At 43.8% G+C, this 22,215-nt stretch overlaps 4 protein-coding genes across 4 annotated transcripts; 3 read left to right on the top strand and 1 right to left on the bottom strand.

The window, feature by feature from the left end:
• Nucleotides 1-836: 836 nt before the first annotated feature.
• On the top strand, nt 837-3,143 carry LOC139471980 (uncharacterized protein AH6.3-like). The gene is made up of 4 exons (XM_071254487.1): nt 837-843; nt 1,045-1,677; nt 2,242-2,637; nt 3,097-3,143. The coding sequence occupies exons 1-4, from the start codon at nt 837-839 to the stop codon at nt 3,141-3,143; spliced, it is 1,083 nt and encodes a 360-aa protein (XP_071110588.1).
• A 67-nt stretch (nt 3,144-3,210) lies between these two features.
• On the top strand, nt 3,211-7,480 carry LOC139471749 (uncharacterized). Its single transcript, XM_071254231.1, has 5 exons — nt 3,211-3,313; nt 3,825-4,265; nt 5,016-5,296; nt 6,502-6,687; nt 7,322-7,480. Exons 1-5 carry the CDS (start codon nt 3,211-3,213, stop codon nt 7,478-7,480), a joined length of 1,170 nt encoding a protein of 389 aa, XP_071110332.1.
• A 7,783-nt stretch (nt 7,481-15,263) lies between these two features.
• LOC139471979 (pro-resilin-like) lies at nt 15,264-16,928 on the top strand. Its single transcript, XM_071254486.1, has one exon. It carries the CDS (start codon nt 15,264-15,266, stop codon nt 16,926-16,928), a length of 1,665 nt encoding a protein of 554 aa, XP_071110587.1.
• Nucleotides 16,929-17,344: 416 nt separating this feature from the next.
• LOC139471806 (golgin subfamily A member 6-like protein 7) lies at nt 17,345-21,912 on the bottom strand. The gene is made up of 4 exons (XM_071254296.1): nt 21,816-21,912; nt 19,126-19,724; nt 18,016-18,291; nt 17,345-17,433 (listed from the first exon to the last, which is right to left on the bottom strand). Coding segments are annotated over exons 2-4 (867 nt in total). The 5' UTR covers nt 19,716-19,724; nt 21,816-21,912; the 3' UTR covers nt 17,345-17,432.
• Nucleotides 21,913-22,215: the final 303 nt, after the last annotated feature.

Raw genomic sequence — 22,215 nt, 5'->3', positions numbered from 1 at the left:
GTGACACAAGTCAAACGTGACACAAGTCAAACGTGACACAAGTCGAACGCGTTTATCTCTTTGATGAAAACTCTATGGTGCAAACAAACCAAGGGTCACAATCGGTGCAAATATGAGATCCGAACCCACGATCACCGGATCCTGGTATGTGTAAGAGACACAACTCCGCAAAGGAATGTGTGGCGCGAAAAGCAAAATGTCTTCTTCTCGGTTGATCTTTCCCCAGTTTTCTCATTTTCAAGAGACACAAACGAAACTTTGAAAAATATATCCTTGTTTAATTCCCTCTTGGGTTAAGGCATGTGCAATGTGAACAAGCATGCTGAATAAAAAAGTACTGATAAAACATCCTTCACTTAGGACAGAGATAGTGGACAGACATCTTTACCTATATATTATGTATATAGATATACTAAATATAAATAAACCAAACATATGAGCCATACGATGACGCACAATCAACCAAGTCACCGAGCCTTACCACCAGACCCCCTTCATTGCTGTAAAACAAGCATAGGTTGCAGGGGACCAATTCTATCCAACACAACAGGTACATGAGAGAGTACATAAATGTGTGAAATATGTCTTTTCTTGAGAAATTCTATGTTTCCCCCGAATAATCAATGCAAAATGTGGCTAAGGCAGTGCTTCAGTTACATCATAGCAAGGAACTCCATGAATTGGCGATCCTTGGAATGCTTCAAACCTATCCTCAGTCTGGGTTCGTTGTTAGAATATGTTTCCAGACAATGTTTCAAGACTTGCAATTTGGTTATTAATTTAGTAGCCGAACAATCGTATATTTACTCACCACACATTTGTTTCAGTATTTCAACATGCCCAGTATGTTGTTTTGTATAAATCCCGAGGCAATTGTTTGAGTATTTTGAACATAATCGCGCATTACTCTCAAACACTACAACGCTTCAGACTGAATGGCCCCGAAGCTGTCTGTGTTGTCGACTGATGAAGGTGTCACTAGAGTAAGCGTAGTAGTCAGATATATTTGAGCAAAGTCATTTCAAAGACGATTTTGTGTTTTAGATAACCCAAAGGAGGAAATCAAGAAACAGATGAATGTTGCCATGGTGACACAGAATGAGGTGAAACAAGTCAAGGCGAAAAAAGACATAAACGTGTTGGCTAAAAGTACAAAGTCCTCTCAAAAAGACAAGATTCCACGTGACAAGAAATCATCTAAGAAGAAACAAAATAGTCAAAATAAAAAGACTAATGCCAAGAAGGAAATGCCTCGAGATATCAATACACCATACAATGAGGAGAAAACGTACCAAAGTGGCAAGACACCACGTGGTTTAACGACAGTAACTGACGATGCATATGATGTTCCTATCCCTCATGATAATGCTGTGGTCTTGTCTGTTGCGGCGACGCCACATGTTGAGGAAGAACGGGTCAACAAAGCTAAAGAAGGCACTAAGAAGGTGGCTAAGAGCACAAAGTCACATGGAAAAGGAAAGACTATCCATGTTAAGAACTCATCCAAGAAGTCATCACGTGATGTCAGTAAGAATATTGGCGCCAAGACATCACAACCGGAAGTGACGAAGGTCATGATAGATGAAGTGGACGCCCCGGAAACGGAAAGGTCTGAGTTAGCCAAGGAGGAGCCTGTACCTGCAGAACAAGGATTACAGATAATCAACTCCAGGAAAGGTTTGTATTTTTTCAGGAATTCTATGTTGTATACTAAATAAGCCATTGATTATGTGAAATAAGTAATGATACATCATGACAGCTGTGAGAAGGGTCTCAGGTGCCACCTTCGAACACTTAACATTTTGTTTAACCCATTGTTCTTCATCTGGGATATTTGTTGTTGAATATGATAACTTGAAAATTCTTCAAGATATGCAATGTGGAATATTATTTTTTAAATAAACCTTTCTTCAGGACATTTTATTTAATATATGCATTTCCATTCATATATGTTTCACCATTATTTTGCTTTTTATGCTTAATGGAATCTGTTTCGGCAGACAATGGAGACTGGCGTTGACGTTACGATAGAAACCTAAGACAAAATGGTTTTTTTTCTGTATTAAATGGAGTAAATAACTTTCTACACAAAAAACAAACGTCAAGCACCATCCCAACGGATTTTACCCATTAAGTATCAACTAGTTGGCCCTGAGTATGTCATGTAGTGAACTGCTGTGCTTGAAACTTGAGTCGGCTATCGATAAACTAATTACAAAGATGATTTGCTGTTGCTCCTAGATAAATCAAAGGAGCAAATCAAGAGTGTTGCCATGGTGAAACGGGATGAGGAGGAACGATTCAAAGCTAAAGAAGATATTAAGAAGGTGGCTAAGAGTACAAAGTCACATGGCAAAGGAAAGAATGTCCATAACAAGAACTCATCCAAGAAGACATCACGTGGCGTAAGTAAGAATATTGATGTCAAGACATCACGTGCTAAGAAGGAAAGGCCCAGAGATCACAACACAACACATGAAATAACGACAGCAATGGACGAAACAAATATTGCTGAAAGAATGAACATTGACAAAACCACTCCAGTGATAAAGGTAATGAGTGATGAAGAAGACGTCAAACAGATAGCCAAGGACAAACATGCAGAGCAAGAATTACAGATCATCAATGTCAGGAACGGTATGTATATCTAAAAGAATTCTGTTTTATGCCACAAATAAGCAATGCATAATTGCATGAAACCTACAGTGTCTCCTTTAAATGCTTTACAGGTTTATTAACCCATTAATTACTCTGGGGATTTGTAATTCTCACATGCGCAGCATTTCAAATTGTCTTTGCCTAGGCATCTAAAGTGTACTTAAAGTAGCCATCAGTTAAAGTTGAACAAAATCATCCGAACTGTTATTTTTTGTTTGTTTAGATAAACCAGGGAAGGAAATCATAAAGGACAAGGCTGATAGTATTAAGCCACATCACGAAGAGATGATTCCTGGCAGCCAAATAAAATCTGACAAAACATCACAGAATACCAACTCCAAGAGACAAATTGACAAGAAGAAAACGACCAGACATGACATCTCACATGATAAAGAAGAAGAAGAAGAAGAAGAAGAAGAACGTCTCCCTGCGGTACAGGAGGAGGAGGAGGAGGAGGAGGAGGAGGAGGAGGAGGAGGAGGATAACATCAAAGAAACAGACGACGCTTTTGATACTACAAAATCAAAAGAGGAACCAGAAGCTAAAAAGGGCATGATTAATGAAGTGGATGCCCAAGGGAAGAAACGGGCTGAGATAGCCAAAAGGGGACCTGCAACTGCAGAGCCAAAATTACAGACCATCAAAGTGAAAAAGGGTTTGTATTTCTTTCTACGTTTATCGTGAATAAACAATGCATTGGGTGAAATACGTAAACTATTGCAAGGAGTACTATTAATATGTTGTTTGTTGTCACATTTGAATATGTAACAGTATTGTTGAGTAAATGTCCTTAATCCGGGACCTACTTCAGAGAATGAATCTTTTCCTGTCATTGTATCAAGACATCGACTATTTTAACTGAAAGTCAATTTTTTTTGTTCACTTTACATTTTCGTCAGGACATCCAGCACATCCAAAACATATGTTTTCTTGTCTGTGTTAAACCTGAAGCAGAAGTGAGTCTTTCTTATATTTTCTGCAACAAAGTATTAAAAAGAAACTAGCCCCGCTGTCAGACACCCACTCCACACACCAATACACTCCCACACATCCCACACACCCAGAATATCAAACGGTTGTTCATGTAGTGGACTGGTGTGGGTGTGGAGAAGGAGTCAGATATCGTTGCTCAAAATCATTCCAAAGATAATTATTTTTGTATTTAGATGCACCAACGCAGAAAATCAAGAATGTTGCCATGGTGACACAGGATGAGGAGGAACGTATCAAAGCTGAGGAAAACATGATGGAGGTGGGTGAAAACGAGAATACCATCGTCAAGACTCCACTTGACGAGAAGAAAGCGCCCAGAGATGACAAGACCCTGCCAGATGTAAAGATAGTTATTAACGATTCAAATAAACCTGGAAGAGTCAAACTTGACAAAATCATCCCACGTGACAAAGAAGGAGAAGGTTTCCTCACCCCTAATGACAATGCTGTGCTCCCGTCCATCTCAGTTACGCCGCATCTACCGAAACAGGAACAGCAAGTGATCAAGGGCAGCATCGATGATGTGGTCGCCCAGAGGAAGGAAAGGGCTGACCTAGCTGAAGTGGAACTTGCCCTTGCAGAACAAGCATTACAGATTATCAAAGTCAGAAAAGGTGTGTATCTCTTAGAAATTCTACATTTTATAATAAGACAGCAACAGTGGAATTACATGATACCAGGGAAGATCTGTCTCCAATGTAACATTCCAACGCTAAACAGTTTGGTAAACCAAATGTCCTTTTCCTGAAGAATTGAAACAGCAGACACAATATCATGCTGATGCATGATATGTGCTACGCCTGTTACTGCCAGAAGATCCAGCTGCAATTATACAACAAGAACGTATAATTAAATGAAAACAAGCTTAAGGAACGCTCCATCCCATCACTTGTGATGTATAGATTCAAGATTCAAGATGTTAACTAGATTTAAGGCCATATAAATATGACCCATATTACATGAAATTAAATAAATGTAATGGCTCGTTTATATATCAGCATTGGATCACGAAGGGCATGTTTTGGCAGATCAAGGTACTGATAACGATATGGGTCCTTATTTGTCCATTGTCATTCAAACAATCTTGGATGAGAGTATATTGGCATTTGAAAACATGCACGTTTTAGGCTTACTCACTCATTCAAAAATGAAACGTGTTGGTTCTCGATGCTTTGTAAATTTTAATATAGCGATACGAAAAGGCCCCTGATAATTCCTCATCTTTCATTTGTCTGTGCGTCTGAGACCTGCATCACTTCGGGCTTTTCTCCCAAATTAAGCTGACATGCCGTGATATAACTGGAATAAAAGTTAAAAGCGGCGTTAAACCCAACTCACTCACTCATTTTTCTGTGTGTCGTCAGCGTTAACGGAAGCTATTGCAGCACGTAACTCAAAGCGCCTCATAGCGATCACAGAAGTGGTACGAGACAAGAACTATGAGTTTGCCATGAAGGACGAGATGTGGAAGGCCAGGAATCTGATCGAGAGGCTCCAGCACATCCGGAAACTGTGGCACGCCGTTCTGGAGCTGGACCATAACACTGTGGCAGAGGTGAAAGGATACGCCGCCCCTCCCCCTGCAGTAAGCAAGGTGCTCAGTGCAACTCTACTCATACTGGGGCATTACGTGGAAGAGACCAAGGTATGGGGCTTATAGATTAGAGTCACATTATATAATGTGACTCTAGGGTGAAGGTAATATCCTTTTACATACATTGCCATTAAGATGTGGAGGACGCATTTCCACTTACAAAAGTAACTGAAATAATCTCGTATGAATATGTTAGTTTACTGACTTCAACCGAAGACACATGTCTCCTAAACCCTGTTTCGATTCCCGAAATAAGTACAATGTGTGAAACCCATAAGGGGCGGTGGTGTAGTGAACACAGCCTCGGCTAGACACACGTGGCCAGGATTCGATTTCCCACATGCGTGAAGACCTCTCTTGGTCTTGTTACCTCTAAACGCTGCGTCAAATAGGTGAGGTGAAATTGGGTTTAACGTCGCGTCCAAGATTATTGCACTTATATAGCGACGTGCATGCACGTGTATGTGTGTGTGTGGCTGCTTGTACTAGTCCGGACTGATGCCGATTTATAGTGCTAGCTCACTGAGATACCATGCCGCAGTTTAACATGAATACCCCACTCAGACACAGTATACTGACTCCGAGCCGACCACTCCTTGTTTTAGCCCCTTAATGCCGAGCGCCAGACAGGGTAACAACAAGTACAATCTTTTAACGTCTTTTTGTATGACGCGGCCCGGGATCGAACCCTGGACCTTCCGCTCTCCGGGCGGACGCTCTACCACTAGACCACGGAGGCGGTTGCGTCAAAAAGACATCACTCACTCATCTTGTGTCCCAAAGCGGCACAGGTGGGTGAGGTGAAATGGGGTTTAACGTCGCGTCCAAGATTATTGCACTTATATAGCGACATGCATGCACTTGTATGTGTTTGTGTGGCTGCTTGTACTAGTCAGGACTGATGCCGATTTATAATGCTAGCTCACTGAGATACCATGCCGCAGTTTAACATGAATACCCCACTCAGACACAGTATACTGACTCCGAGCCGACCAGTCCTTGTTATAGCCCCTTAATGCCGTGCGCCAGACAGGGTAACAACACGTTCCATCTTTTACCGTCTTTTGGTATGACGCGGATCGAACCCTGGACCTTCCGCTCTCCGGGCGGACGCTCTACCATTAGACCACGGAGGCGGTCCCAAAGCGGCACAACCAAATTCTCACCCACTTACTCACGTAGGTCTCCCGTTGGAATAATCTGTATAGAACAACGGCATGACGCTATACTATTTCATGTGTTCACGCGCTTTGCAGGAGTGGATCAAGGTACAGAACATCTTAAGCAGGACGGGGAAGGCGTCTCTGCTGCAGCGTGTGGGGAGGTTTGACATCGACAAAGTTGATCCGGGTATGGCCATGGGGGCCAAGGAGATCCTCAAGGACCTGACCCTCCAACAGGTCCGAGTGGTCAGTGCTGGAGCGGCCACCTTCTATGTCTGGGTGAGTTGGCACGTGGGGTCTCTTGGTGAATCAGTTCTATGTGATAATTGCAACGCCAGCTTCTATGTCTGTGTGAGTTGGTATGTGGGGCCTCTCGGTGAACTAGTTCCGTGTGGTTAGTGCAGGGCCACCTTCTATGTCCGGTGAGTTGGCATGTGGGGCCTCTCGGTGAATCAGTTCCGTGTGATAATTGCAAGGCCAGCTTCTATGTCCGGTGAGTTGGCATGTGGGGCCTCTCGGTGAATCAGTTCCGTGTGATAATTGCAAGGCCAGCTTCTATGTCCGGAATTTCCCTCTGACAGTGTTCTGGGTGGTCAGTGTGTGCACGTTCAGCGTCTGTGGACGTGAATTGGCCTGGGTGGTCAGTGCAGGCTAAGCCAGGTTCTATGTCTGGGTGTGTATCAATCTCTAATTGACGACGTTTTTATAAGACCAATTCCGGATTTACGAATCACTGAGTATTGCAAAACCCTTTGCAATATCCTTTGTATACCAGAGGGTATCAATCGAAAAGCGCGTCTGCCGGACCTACCGGGTTCAGATTTACCGATATCAGACATTCGCTTTCAACTATGTGGCGATTCAGTAGTTTAATGCCTAAAAATAGGATAATCGGTTTGTTTTTCCCTTTCAGACAAAGGGGTTGATTAATGAGATCGAGACGCGCATGGGCGAGGACATCCTAAACACAAAGCCCACAACCAGAAGGCCCCGCAAAAACTGGGAACTGGCGCGATCGCGAGCTCTTGAAAAACAGGGCCAGTTATCTTCCTTGATAAGCGTGGAATTGTAACAGCTTACTTGTAAGACTATCCTTAACCATGCTACCTCCGATGAAATAATGCTCATACGTTTAGCAATGCGATCTCAGCGTTTCAATGAAGTTATAGTTTTTTTGTGAATTTATTCTATTGTTACCTTATCATACCTACAAACAACGTATCAAATATCATACCTTTCCTGGTGAGTGTATAACACCAATAAACAGTTCCAGAGTATCATTTACAAGCAGTAAGAAACAATAGATACAAAGTTCTTTGCCATTACCTTCTTAGATATGGAAGTTTTACGAATGCTTCCAGCAGTGCTGATTTCTCACCAGACTCTTAGTTCTTCATAGCTATGTGGTCCAACGACTTGTCACACAATATCCAAATGGACCCGTGAAGATCCGGGATAGAATAAGTCTTCAGCAACCCATGCTTGCCGTAAAAGGCGACTAACGGGATCGGGTGGTCAGGCTCGCTTACTTGGTTGATACATGTCATCGATCCCAATTGCGTGGATCGATGTTCATGATGTAAATCACTGGATTATCTGGTTCAGACTCGATTATTTACAGACCGCCGTCATATAGATGGAATATTGCTGAGTGCGGCGTAAAACGACAAACCAAACCAAACCAATACCCAAATGTTCAACATTGTACATTCACGAGCATAAGAAATATTTGCATGCATTAATCCGTCCATAAATATTTTGTTATATGCCAACTGTGATATTTTGTTGACTATTTTCTATTTTTGTACCAATACCTTGTTGAATTTAAAAACTATATACACTTAAATGAATGTGCGCATAATAACCCCTGTTGTTACTGTTTTATGTGTGTAATTAATGTGTAATGGACATCAATTGTCAGTACATCCAAGTAGTTTCCTATACAGTAAAATACGTTTATAACGAACACGCTTATAACGAACCGACGGATATAACGAACTTTATTTTGGGTCCCGGCCATTTGCTGTATAGATATTGTATATATGCTTATAACGAACTACGGTTATAACGAATTAAAATTAGTGGTCCAATTGAGTTCGTTATAACCGTAGTTTACTGTACCTTGACATACTCATTTCACTGTATGTTTGGTCACGTTTGTTATAACTGATGACTTTGCTTCCTCTATCATGTTACGTTTTGCTTATATGCAAATACATCTTTCAAGATTGTCCATATTTTGTCCTATGATACCAGGGTGAGGTTACTATCCTCTGTCAATCCAATCTCATGACATATTTCTCAAGATATTCAACAGCGCAGAATGCTTAGAATGGTATAATGTGTACAACTCTCAAACGAAAATAATTGTATAATGATTAAAATTTAATGTGTGAGCAAATTTTGTTAGTTTATCATAATTAAAAGAACAGGTTTGATTGTTCTGGTCTTTGGTATTTACCTATTTTACACACAAGATACACGCGTAGTTATAACACTCCAGTGACAAATCTAACTTTCGCACTCCCCCCATTCATATTCCGATTTTGGATAAGCCATTGAACTTGTTTTGTGATTCAGTTATCATCAGTTGTCTGGAATAAATTTCAAAGAGCGTCATAGGACTCTTGCTTAATAGTTGTTTGATAAGGTTAAAATATCTAATGTGGTGGACATTTCCAAATTTGAAGTACCAGTGACAAACATGACGTCCGATGCAATTACCTATTTTGACTTGTACATGTGCCATATGTCCCCGTGTTTTGTTAGGCGAACAGTTGACTTGCCTGTGCATGTGTTTGGGACGGGGGCCACCGGTGGGGCAGCTTACGCTTACCTTTTCGCAAACACCTTGTATCATCACTATTTGATAGTGGTTCATAACCGCATAGGCGCAGCCGTACAATGGACTCTGCAGTGAGTGAGTGAGTGAGTGAGTGAGTGAGTGAGTGTTCTCTAACGCCTAGAACAAGTCGACTCTGGCCTAAACAAACCAGTGACTAACAGTATGAACAGGGAATCACTCCGTGGGGCACATTAGACGGGTCGTACCTTGTAACCAAACATTTCAAATGTTACGGCAAGCATTTGTATTAAGAACTGTCCCCAAGCCGTACCTAGGGGAGTAACGTACATGGGGACCCCACTACTTCCTGAGGTCATGCAGATTGAGAGAATGAATTGTTACGCGGTTTGAGACAGTATTCCAGTCAGCGCTATGCCAAATCGTGTGCGTTTTGTGTAATATTACAAATGCACAGAGCTGACATACCAAGGCAAGTCTCAGATCCCAACCCAAGGTCAGCAATTCTGGGCCATTCGGCACCACTCGCCCCTTTCCGTAACCTGCAAGAAGACTCGTCCCCCTATCGATGAATGCAATGTGCTCAAATACGACAAACCAATCAGAATGATTTCAAGTTCTTCGTCAAAGAATCCCTCAGAAATAAGTTTTGATTTTACATACGTCTTGCATCTAAAAATATACCCAAGACACAGTTAAATGTGTTCAATCATACTGTATAATTCCGCATGTACTGATATGCTTTAAATTGCATCTTAAATATATAAAATATATGGGGAATTATATGTGAACCATTACGCAACGGTTACGGAAAGGGGCGAGTGGTGACGAATGGCCATGAGAGGGGCCCGAACATTCGTGACGAACTCGTGTTATTCCGGGACAAGCCGAATAGGTTACGGAAAGGGGCGAGTGGTGACGAATGGGTCGTATTTTCGCATATGACACGAGTTGGTCATGAATGAATCTGGGCACGTCTAAGGGACGCAACTCCGTAAAGCTCGGTTCGGCTTTCCCTCGGTTGATCTTGCTTCCGTATTCTCAAGTTCAAGAGAATCCAAAGAGGCGTAGTAAAATGTTCTCGTTATTTGTCTGCGTGCGAAAGTTAACACTGATTAATCCTCCCTCATTGAGGACATACCTAGTGTGCAGCAATCTGATTAGCAGTTTGTGCATATAATATCTAAGGTTCCACCACAGGAAACCACAGGAACGATAAGTCTGAAGGAAGTTCATCCAGCTTGAGACATAACATGTAGATTTAACACAGATGCACGCTTTACGAGCGTATGGCAATCTTGTCAAGTCTTCATCTCTGCGTTTGCTCACATGAATAAGTTAGCTAAGGTATTCCCTTTTGTGAATTTCAAATGTCTAAGAGCAGAGCTTCTATTTCTTTTGTTTCGTCAAAAACATTGATTCTATATTTAAGTTATTTGATTGATAACTGCCAAAGCGTGCTGCTTCTCTGTGGAAGTATGCTGGGAATGCACCTGCTAAATGGCAAGTGCATTAATAAACAAAATAAACAAATAGTCTGACTGTGGTGAAGTACGAGTGACAGTGTTGTGTCCTTTAAAGAACCGACGGTGGGGGTGGTGGTGGGTGGTCTCGGTTCACATCTGATGACACTTTGTATGCGCATTGCCTTCCATGATAACATGTTGATTTAGTTGTTGAAGAAAAATTAATAATTGTTTATATGCAGTGAATGATTTTTTATGTCCGCTTCACGTTACCAGTATTCAGTCGAGGAGTTGACACGAAACATTGCTTAAATATTTGTCTTCGTTTACTCAGTAACCCCAATTGCTAACTGTGTGTACAGAACAGTGTGAGGTTGATATCAAGTGTTAACTCCAAGGGCGTGGCCATAACAAAATGGCGGACAGGCTAGATTTCTATGTCAATAAGGAGCCACCGCCCCCGTGTGGTTACCAACGTTATGTTTAGGGTATCGTTGTTAGCAACCGTTGAAATCTGTATCGGGGATTCACCACATTGTGAGTTCTGTTAAATATATGAATGATACTCGTTTGTTTTGTTGTGAAGGGTTGGGTCCTAAAGAGCCAGAATCATGGGTTCGAATCCCGGTTTAATATGATAATGTTTCTAGTTTTGTCATACCCGTGCTCGTGGGTTTCACCAAAGTGGTAAACGTCGAGGACCAACATACCCTCGGGTTTACCTTCACATCAAGATGACATGCTCGAACTAAAATCCTTTTAAAGCCCTACTGTCTCACCCATTTTAAGTCCCCATATGCATTCCGAAACAGACCGCCCAGCACCGCGTGCTCAAAATGGTAGCTGACTAAAATTAATTTACAGATGGGTATGTACATCTTGTCTGATTTGGCTTCCGTACCCGTCTCGTTGCTGAACGTTGCCTACCGGGACCCCATTGTTACAGACCCTGATTAATGTGTCCTGTTGCCAGAGAGTAAAAAAACGCTCCCACGGTCGCCCTTAAGAAGTGTCTTGTTTGTTGTTTGACACCACACTCGAGTCTAAACCAGTCAACCCAGTGATCGATATTGTGAGCAAAGAACCACGGGCTACGAGGATACGCTGTCAACCATATTACCGAACCGTCCGATCTTACGATCAGCACTTTCCGGAGCCTTCCGAAGTGACCTGTTGAATGTGTGTCAAACCATGAGTCGTTTTCTTTGGTATCAAAATGTATAGACAGTGTCCTCATTCCTTCTTTTGCACCCGGAGACCAAGTCCTGCAAACATACGTTATAGAGGCCACACACCAAGGCGTCGACAAACACATAATGTTTTGTGTATAATCCCTTTGGAAGAACAATTTTACATGTATTGTCCTCGACGTGAGTTTGTTGATAAACCCGCCGGTTGTTGGAACTTGTCACCTCATCAGTGATGCAGATACTGAAGCAATGTTTGCAGAGGTATATTGCATATAGCTGCTGTGTGCACACTTAGATGTAAGGAACAGCTCATCAATGCTGCAGAAAGTGAAGTGTTTGCACTGACTACATTGAGGGCTACTCAAATCGCCTACAGCAGTTGAGCGGTGGGAGTTGTTCAGAAAATGGAAGTATTTACGTTCTTGTACAGACATGTGGAAGTACGTTATAGTACACTGTATACAGAGGAGGTGAAGAAATGATTTAACTGTGGTGTGCTTGAAAGACATACCTTCACAAGAGGTGGGGGTGGGGGTCGGTGGGGGGACGGATGGGGGTGGAGGTGGGGGGGGGTCTGTGTGTGTGTGAAATGAACTTTATCACTACGTTCAAGATAATTGCATTATTAGCCGACCAGTCCTTATTTTATCTCTTAATGCCGACGCACGGCAGGGTAACAATAAGTACCATCTCATGTGGGTTTTGATACAGCGTGACCGGGTCTCGAACAACCGACCTTCCGCTCTCCGGGCGGACGCTATGCACCACGAAGGGATCACCTCAAACAAGATACGAGACAACATGTGCGTGTGGCCCGTGAAGATCCGGGGTAGAATAGGTCTCCAGCAACCCATGCTTGCCGTAAAAGGCGACTATGCTTGTCGAAAGAGGCGTCTGACGGTATCGGGTGGTCAGGTTCACTGACTTGGTTGACGCAATCGTATCCCAACTGCGTGGATCGATCCTCAATATGTTATTCACTGGATTGTCTAGTCCAGATTCGATTTTTTACAGACAGCCGTCATATTGCTGGAATATTGCTGTTTGGCGTGAAACAACAAACAAACAAACAAACAAACAAACAAACAATATGTGCGTATACCAAAGTACCGTTTAACATCCACATTCTGTGTGGATAAAGAATTGACAGAGACACGATGGCATCCCTTGTATGACAAGTTGAACTGTCATCACATGACATCGACCCCGATCGAAACTATCGTTAGTTAAAATCATAAACATATTACTCAAGGATATAGTAATTCCTTTGTGAATGAGAAACAAATAACTTTTCATGTATAACAGCTTGTAATTAAAGCTGTCCCTTAACCCGCTTACAGCTTCTCTAACAAGATCATAAGCCTAGGTAAAGGCGGACGTGTTCGGCTGGACTGAACTGAACTGAGTGAGTTGGGTTTGATGCCGCTTATTCCAGTTATATCACGGCGTGTCAGCTTAATGTGGGAGGAAAGCCTGAAGTGATGCAGTTCTCAGACGTTAAATACTTTGGTGAAACCCACGAGCACGGGTATGATGCTGACAACACATAACATAATCGGGGCGAACCGGGATTCGAACCCACGACCATAGGTGTCTGGCCTTCCCAAGGGACGCAACTCTGCATTGCCTCAGACGACTGGGCCACCCAGGCTCCTGGACAGAACCGAACTGAATATTATATTTTTTGCATGCAAAAGTGTTTGTTTGTTGCTTGCAGCCAGTGGTGTGTAAACAAACCAGACAAACAAGTGATAGACCAGAATATCCAGTGACTGTACTGATATTGTTGAAACTAAAAACGATTAGGAAGATAATTTATGGATGTCAACTTTTTTCCTATGAGGAACACAACGTATCGGAGTGTATGCTTACTCCTTCAACGTATACTCCGAAACATTGTGTTGCACATAATAAAGACGTTGACATCCATACATTCTCTTTCTCATGTGTATCACTTCTAAATGCCTTTCAAAGACTTAAAAACGATAAGTTAAGTTTGAATTACGTCTGCTGTTTGCAAGTGCAGAGATTCTGCTGTTTTTAAAGTGCACGTATCCTGAACACGAATAATATAAGTTTTTTTCATCAATATGTAGCCAGTAGGATGTACAATACGAAATTGTGAACGGATGCTTGGTTGCTCGGGTGCTCACGGAGGAGCGGGCTTGTTGTGTGATGAGTGAGTGAGTGAGTTGTGTTTAACGCCGCTTTTAACAGTATTCCAGTTATATCACGGCGTGTCAGCTTAATGTGGGAGGAAAGCCCGAAGTGATGCAGGTCTCAGACGTTTACCACTTCGGTGAAACCCACGTGCTCGGGTATGGTGCTGACAAACCTAGAAACATAATCGGGGCGAACCGGGATTCGAACCCAAGGGACGCAACTCTGCACAGCAAATCGCGGCGCCTTAGACGACTGGGTCATCCGTGATCCTCTTGTGTGACGAAGCATGTATTTGGAGGACATCTCCTCAAACACCATCATATAAGGAGTCGCTCAGCATAAAGGCCCCTCATCCGCTGTAGTTTCGTTTCAGCTTTTGAAATTGACAAAAGTAAATAAACTTTATTTACGCGTCGCGTTCGATGTTTTGAATACAATATTTGCATTAACGGTGTTACGATCCATCCAAGTCTGCAAAGCTGTTTTACCCATGAGACTTGCACGTAAAGTAAAGAAAATCGTTTGAGAAATATGTTCGTTTTGCAACACCGAAGAAGCAGTTGCAGTGTCTCGTGACAAATATTTCTGTTGTAGTTGACGCAGTATTATTGATATTTGCTGCTAACCTCATAAGAACAAAACACCAGCAGAAACATCGACCCAATTCAAGTAAATATATGACCCCAGCGATCTAATCATTGTATTATTAGAAGCGAAAACGTGTTTCATAAGCTTGGTTTCAGTTATGTGTGGTTTACTGGAGTAATTAATAATAATTTTGTTTCTTGCATTTAAGAGATGATTTTGAGACTTAAACCTGTGTTTTATAAGGACTATTTAAATTATGCGAACAAAATTCAAAGGCATGTTTCCAAAACTGAATTAAGTCTTGATTCAATGACAGTGTCATTTCTCCTGGCACAGTTCGTTGAGGTTCTTACGTCTTGTAATATTACAGTGAGCGAGTGAGTGAGGTTTTACGCCGCTTTTAGTAATATTCCAGCAATATCACGGCGGGGGACACCAGAAATGGGCTTCACACATTGCACCCATGTCGGGAATCGAACCCGGATCTTCGGCTTGACGAGCGAACGCTTTAACCACTAGGCTACCCGACCACCCCTTGTATTTATTACAAGCAAAAAGAGCCTGTTTAGGTCTGCCCCTAAGGATATTTTGAAAACGAAGATAATTTTCTTATGGCAAGCGTGGTATGAAGTACCTATAGTTGAAATGTTTGGCAGCTATTATTTGGGTGGGGGAGGAACACCTTCAGATGGCGCCAAGGACCCTGGTGGGGGAGGAACACCTTCAGATGGCGTGACGGACCCTGGTAGGGGAGGAACACCTTCAGATGGCGTGACGGACCCTGGTGGGGGAGGAACACCTTCAGATGGCGTGACGGAACCTGGTAGGGGAGGAACACCTACATATGGCGTGACGGAACCTGGTAGGGGAGGAACACCTACATATGGCGTCACGGACCCTGGTGGGGGAGGAACACCTACAGATGGCGTGACGGACTCTGGTGGGGGAGGAACACCTACAGATGGCGTCACGGAACCTGGTGGGGGAGGAACACCTACAGATGGCGTCACGGAACCTGGTGGGGGAGGAACACCTGCAGATGGCGTGACGGAACCTGGTGGGGGAGGAACACCTGCAGATGGCGTGACGGAACCTGGTGGGGGAGGAACACCTACAGATGGCGTGACGGAACCTGGTAGGGGAGGAACACCTACAGATGGCGTGATGGAACCTGGTGCGGGAGGAACACCTACAGATGGCGTGATGGAGCCTGGTGCGGGAGGAACACCTACAGATGGCATGATGAAACCTGGTGCGGGAGGAACACCTACAGATGGCGTGACGGAACCTGGTGCGGGAGGAACACCTGCAGATCGCGTTACGGAACCTGGTTGGGGAGGAACACTTGCAGATGGCGTCACGGACCCTGGTGGGGGAGGAACACCTACAGATGGCGTCACGGACCCTGGTGGGCGAGGAACACCTTCAGATGGCGTGACGGAACCTGGTAGGGGAGGAACACCTTCAGATGGCGTGACGGACCCTGGTGCGGGAGGAACACCTGCAGATGGCGTGACGGAACCTGGTAGGGGAGGAACACCTGCAGATGGCGTGACGGACCCTGGTGGGGGAGGAACACCTTCAGATGGCGTCACAGAACCTGGTGGGCGAGGAACACCTGCAGATGACGTGACAGACCCTGGTGCGGGAGGAACACCTGCAGATGGCGTGACGGAACCTGGTGGGGGAGGAACACCTGCAGATGGCGTGACGGAACCTGATGGAGGAGGAACACCTACAGATGGCGTGACGGAACCTGGTAGGGGAGGAACACTTGCAGATGGCGTCACGGAACCAGGTGGGGGAGGAACACCTACAGATGGCGTGACGGAACCTGGTAGGGGAGGAACGCCTACAGAGGGCGTCACGGACCCTGGTGGGGGAGGAACACCTGCAGATGGCGTGACGGAACCTGGTAGGGGAGGAACGCCTACAGAGGGCGTCACGGACCCTGGTGGGAGAGGAACACCTGCAGATGGCGTGACGGAACCTGGTGGGGGAGGAACACCTACAGATGGCGTCACGGACCCTGGTGTGGGAGGAACACCTGCAGATGGCGTCACGGACCCTGGTGGGGGAAGAACTATAGATGGCGCGACGGACCCTGGTGGGGGAGGAACACCTACAGATGGCGTCACGGACCCTGGTGTGGGAGGAACACCTGCAGATGGCGTCACGGACCCTGGTGGGGGAAGAACTACAGATGGCGCGACGGACCCTGGTAGGGGAGGAACAACTAGAGATGGCGTCACGGAACCTAGTGGGGGAGGAACACCTGCAGATGAGGTCACGGACCCTTACATGGAGTAGGAACATATTGCGTCCTCTTAATAATCTGTGTATGGGAACAGCCTGATTCGCTCTGATATGGATCCTGTTACGATTGCTCAATGTAGAAATATTGCAGATCTGAACTGTTGGTTCGGTCGTGTTTTGTCAGAATAACCAGTCTCGATTATCCACCGAAACATATTCGAATGGGCTTTAAGGGGAAAACAGCGGTGAAAATATTGTGAATGGAGAACTGAAAATCAGAGATGATACCAGGTGTTCGCGAAAGGGGTGATCATGCCCTGAATAACCACACACGGAACTATGCTCCCAAAATGTGATTCCGCCACGACGAACACCAACCTCTGGTTTTCAGTAAGCGTACGTACTTGTATCACACCCCGGAGTTCAGAACAGGACACGACACTACACATTGAATATCAACAAAAAACTCATTTTACAAAATCTTTTATTACACAAACAGTATTCCTTTTTACATGAGCAATGCTTGACAGTGTTCGCTGTTGGTCCATAGGTGCTCAATCTGAAATACAAAATGCAAACGGTATATAATCTGACACACGATTGCTTGCCATGAACAAGTAGTGCAAAGTGTTAGTGTTTTTATTGGACGTGGTGACCAACGTAGGGCGAATGTCCTCGCGCCGTCTATACATGTATGCGCTGCGTCAAGCAGACAATATGTCACGCGACCGCCTTGGCTGCGTAATCTGTCTTATATATCAGATACCAATTACACTATATTTTGATTGTTTTTTTAGTTTTATTTACTTAATTTTGTAGAAATTTTGTGTGTGTGTGTGTGTGTGTGTGTGCGTGTGTGTGCGTGCGTGCACGCGTGCGCGCGCAATAACAATGTGACATTATTCTGACACAATTCTGACATTAACAGCAAAAGCCCGATAATCCGGACCAAAGCGTTTAAGTGACCCCCGTCCTGATTTAGAAAGAAGTCCAGATTTAAGGATCGTGGGTAGGGATAACATTACGGTTTTTAACAAAAAGGTTCCTTAGCAGCACTATTCCGGAAGATAAGTTTTCCGGATTATAGGAGCCCGAACTTTTTGGGTTTCACGCGATGTGGGTATGTGCCCCCAGTACTCACTAAGGCATAGTGGTGGTCTCCATCGTTCTGTTGGACATCATGTAGGTCTCCTCGAATCTCTTGGCGTGCATGACGTAGGTCTTGGCCCCGCCACACATGGACTTGATGAGTCCACCCATGAAGAGCTTCTTCTGCTGTTCATGGGACATCTTCCTGATCTTCTCTGCGAGATGTCCCATGTTTCCTGTCTCCATAGCTTCCATTGCGCCCCTCATGTCATCATCCATCCCTCCGACCATGTCTGTGTCGCTGTTGGTGTTCAGGCCCATGAACATCCTGAAATAGTAAAACAATGACCACAATAAACTGCCTGGCAGACGAAAGTGTATTTGACATAACATTACACACTATATCAAAAGGTCACTAGGCGTAAAACAGTCGCCGAACACCGCAAAACAGTAGGTCCAACGTGCAACTATGATACCCTTAACAAATACATCACCCTCGAAAAATCATTCCTTGTTTGTTTCACTGTTGCAAGACTCTGCATGTCCTGTGTTCTTATCCCGGATGCTTGTCGAGTAAGTAGGGAATAAGTAAGTAGGTAGGCCCACTTGTAAGTGCTAAATTATAAAGTTCCTTAAATATGACAAGGAACTTTAACAGACGCTTGCAAGTTATCGTTTTTGAGCGACTGCCTCCGTAGTCTTGTGGCAGAGCGTCCGCCCGGAAAGCTGAAGGTCCGGGGTTCGATGCCCGGCCGCGTCATAAGACGTTCAAAGATGGAACCTGTTGTTACCCTGTCTGGCGCTCGGCATTAAGGGGCTAAAAAAAGGACTGGTCGGCTCGGAGTCAGTATACCGTGTCTGAGTATTCATGTTAAACTGCGGCATGGTATCTCAGTGAGCTAGCACTATAAATCGGCATCAGTCCTGACTAGTACAAGCAGCCACACACACACACACCTGCATGCAGGTCGCTATATAACGTTAACTCCATTTCACCTCACCTCACCTGTAATACTGGGATAAAGACATGGTTATCATCATCATGCTAATAATAATAATAATAATAATGATGATGATGATGATGATGATGATGATGATGATAAAAAAAATTAAAAAATTAAAATACAATATAAATAACAACAACAATCATCATCAAACTTACTTGTTCATCTGTTCGTTGACCTCTCCACACTGACAGAGCTGAAGGAAGGCGTGCGTGAGCTGGAAGGCAAACTTGTGTTTCTGCTCCTGGAAGGACTCGATGAGCTCCTTGAACTCATCCTCCTTAGCCTTCTTCTTCTTCATCTCCTCGTGCTTCTGCCACAACTCGTACATCTTCTTCTTCTGCTCCATTGCCGCCTCCTCCTTCTCCTTCTGCATCTTCTCCATCATCATGTGGAACTTCTTGAACTTCTCCATCTTCTCCTTCATCTCCATCTTCTGCTTCATCTCCATCATCTTCTGCATCTCATGGAACTTCTTCATCATGCCGTATTTCTTCATCTCAGCTTCTTCTTTGCTCTTGCAGTCACCATCACCTGCGTAGTGCTCCTCTTTCTTTTCTCTCTTCCCCATGTAATCTTTCATCTTTTCGAACATTTCTTCCATGCCCTTCTCCTTTTCTCCCGAGTCTCCGCCCATTCCTCCCATGTAACCCTCCATTCCTCCCATGTAACCCCCCATTTCTTCGCTCGAATCTTGGCCGAACGCCAGAGGGAGGAGACACACCAAGAGAACAACCTTGGGAAGCATGATTAATATCTGCAAAAATCATAAAAGGTCATAATTAAAATGATAAAAATTAGATTATATATTATCAATATAATTTTAACTAATTTTTTTCAAGAAAGGATCATCACTAGTGTTTGCGAGTGATCTATCATTTGATGAGATGTCTGCATCTTCATAACACAATAAGTCATTCAAACCTAATTACTAGACCCGTGAAGATCCGGGGTAGAATAGGTCTTCAGCAACCCATGCTTTCCGTAAAAGGCGACTAAGCTTCTCGTAAAAGGCGACTAACGGGATCGGGAGGTCAGGCTCGCTGACTTGGTTGATATATGTCATCGATCCCAATTGTGTGGATCGATGCTCATGATGTCAATCACTGGATTGTCTGGTCCAGACTCGATTATTTTACAGACCGCCGCCATATAGCTTAAATATTGCTGAGTGCGGCGTTAAACAACAAACAAACTAATATCATTAATCGGTAATTTTGTGAACATTTAATATAAATATCCCTGTCATGAACTATGCTGTAATTTGAATAAATGTCAGATCTGATTACTATGAAACAGTCAAACATACACAATCTTCAAATGTATATTAAACGTCAGCGACAGAGAACAACCAGTCTCGATTATCCCTCGATACAGATTCCATTGGGCGTAAAAGGCAAAACAGCGGTGTCAAATAAATGAATGGATCACTGGAAATCAGTGACGACACGCGAAAAGGGTAATCGTGTCCAGCCCCACCGGTAGCACCCGCAAGGCAGGGCAGGATTTTTTGTAATGGTCGTCTGTCCGAACACGACCACTTAACTTTACAGACGGAAGGAGAAGCATTACGTCATTTGAAGGTTGACGATGAAGATTATTATCTGTTTGATGGGAGAGAGGAAAAGCCAAAGTGGTGGAGGTGATGGCCGTTAGATGGTTCGATCCCTTCGCCGCGTCATACCAAAAGATGTTAAAAGATGGCACTTGTGTTTAGCCTACCTGGCGCTCGGCATTAAAGGGATATAACAAGGCCTGGTAGGCTCGGAGTCTGTTTTGAGTATCCATGTTAAGTGCACCATGGTATCCAATGGACTCACCTCACCTCACCTCACCTCACCTGTTGAACTTTACGAGCATACGTTTCGGGGCGACATTACGGGATTCGAACGCAACATAATACGTCAACGGCACTGCTAAGGGACCAACTATGCGCAGGAGGTTTCAGTGCTTCGCTAGGTAACCAATCTCCCACCTACTTTTCTAACGATGAATACACAAGTTCTACGAGTCGATAATCAGTCAGATTCAATGTGGTATGCAAAAAAACCCAACTTTAGGCAATGAGTGAGTGAGTGAGTTGTGTTTAACGCCGCTTTTAACAGTATTGCAGTTATATCACGGCGGGTCAGCTTAATGTGGGAGGAAAGCCCGAAGTGATGCAGGTCTCAGACGTTTACCACTTCGGTGAAACCCACGACCGTGCCGACAAACCTAGAAACATAATCGGGGCGAACCGGGATTCGAACACACAATCATAGGTTTCTTTCGTGCCCAACGGGCGCAATTCTGCTCTGCGAATCGCGGCGCCTTAGACGACTAGGCAAACCGTGCCACACTTTAAGTAATAAACTTACATTATGCATCGAACTATATTAAAACTATAACCACGGTTCTTTCAGACGCAGATAAGCCTTGCATGTTTTGCAGATGATTAAAAAAAACCTATTAAAATGTTAATATCTGCACAGTGACAAAATTATTATGACCAAAAATATTACCCTTTGAAATGTTTAAAAATAACGGAGGGAAGCGTGAATAAATTAAACTTGCGTCACATAGGAAGAAAATATTTAAATGAACAGTTGCAAGCAATTTCTAATGCATCATTGATACCCAATACATAAATTCTGTCACCACGAGCCAAATAACTAAAATCTTAGTCAACTAAGATTCTGTTTAAAAAAAAAGTAAAAACGTAAGTAGGATCGTATTTGTGACTCAAATATCGAAACATATAAACGAAATATTATCGAACGAAATAAACGTCAACATATAAACCAAGCTGAAAGCTTAAAAGGCTTAAATATTTCAATCAGTTCCCATAATGCCTCAATGTCTGACTCACCTGACGGGAGCAGTCCGGGGTATGGGTTGCTGAGAAGAACCCACCTGTATTTATGCTCTGACCTAGTATGCAAATGAGGCAATGTGGGTGTCGCCCGGAGGACGGCTGTCATTTGTGTGTGTGTGTGTGTGTGTACACACTGACTCAGGGGAACTTGATCACGGAATATCAAGAGAGGGTTAACTTCCATTTATATTCCATATTTCATGTATATTCATATTCAATGGTTCAGTCACGATTTTCTGTATTTGGACATTCTTGTACGCTGCGTTAGACACCAGGGACGGACAAGATCGGCACTGATTCGATGTTTGTAGAACGTGTTCTCCTGATTCATTCGGCCCGATCTCCAATTCACCTCTGGATATGGTCGTGTAAAACGACCCCCTCTTACTCTCCT

Source organism: Haliotis cracherodii, unplaced genomic scaffold (assembly GCF_022045235.1).
Source record: "Haliotis cracherodii isolate W230 unplaced genomic scaffold, xgHalCrac1.p SCAF_23, whole genome shotgun sequence".
NCBI lineage: Eukaryota > Metazoa > Mollusca > Gastropoda > Lepetellida > Haliotidae > Haliotis > Haliotis cracherodii.
The sequence above is the reverse complement of the archived record's forward strand: the minus strand, read 5'-3'. Positions and strand labels throughout refer to the sequence as shown.

Bases quoted from the DNA above. Each gene is read 5' to 3' on its own strand.
- LOC139471980 (XM_071254487.1), top strand. The intron at 1,678-2,241 runs GTTTGTATTTTT...TGTTGCTCCTAG, and splicing joins GATAATCAACTCCAGGAAAG to ATAAATCAAAGGAGCAAATC. The intron at 2,638-3,096 runs GTATGTATATCT...CCTGCGGTACAG, and splicing joins GATCATCAATGTCAGGAACG to GAGGAGGAGGAGGAGGAGGA.
- LOC139471806 (XM_071254296.1), bottom strand. From the start codon at position 19,715: ATGCTTCCCAAGGTTGTTCTCTTGGTGTGTCTCCTCCCTCTGGCGTTC. The intron at 18,292-19,125 runs GTAAGTTTGATG...TTACTATTTCAG, and splicing joins GTCAACGAACAGATGAACAA to GATGTTCATGGGCCTGAACA.
- LOC139471979 (XM_071254486.1), top strand. From the start codon at position 15,264: ATGTTTGGCAGCTATTATTTGGGTGGGGGAGGAACACCTTCAGATGGC.
- LOC139471749 (XM_071254231.1), top strand. From the start codon at position 3,211: ATGATTAATGAAGTGGATGCCCAAGGGAAGAAACGGGCTGAGATAGCC. The intron at 3,314-3,824 runs GTTTGTATTTCT...TTTTGTATTTAG, and splicing joins GACCATCAAAGTGAAAAAGG to ATGCACCAACGCAGAAAATC. The intron at 4,266-5,015 runs GTGTGTATCTCT...GTGTGTCGTCAG, and splicing joins GATTATCAAAGTCAGAAAAG to CGTTAACGGAAGCTATTGCA.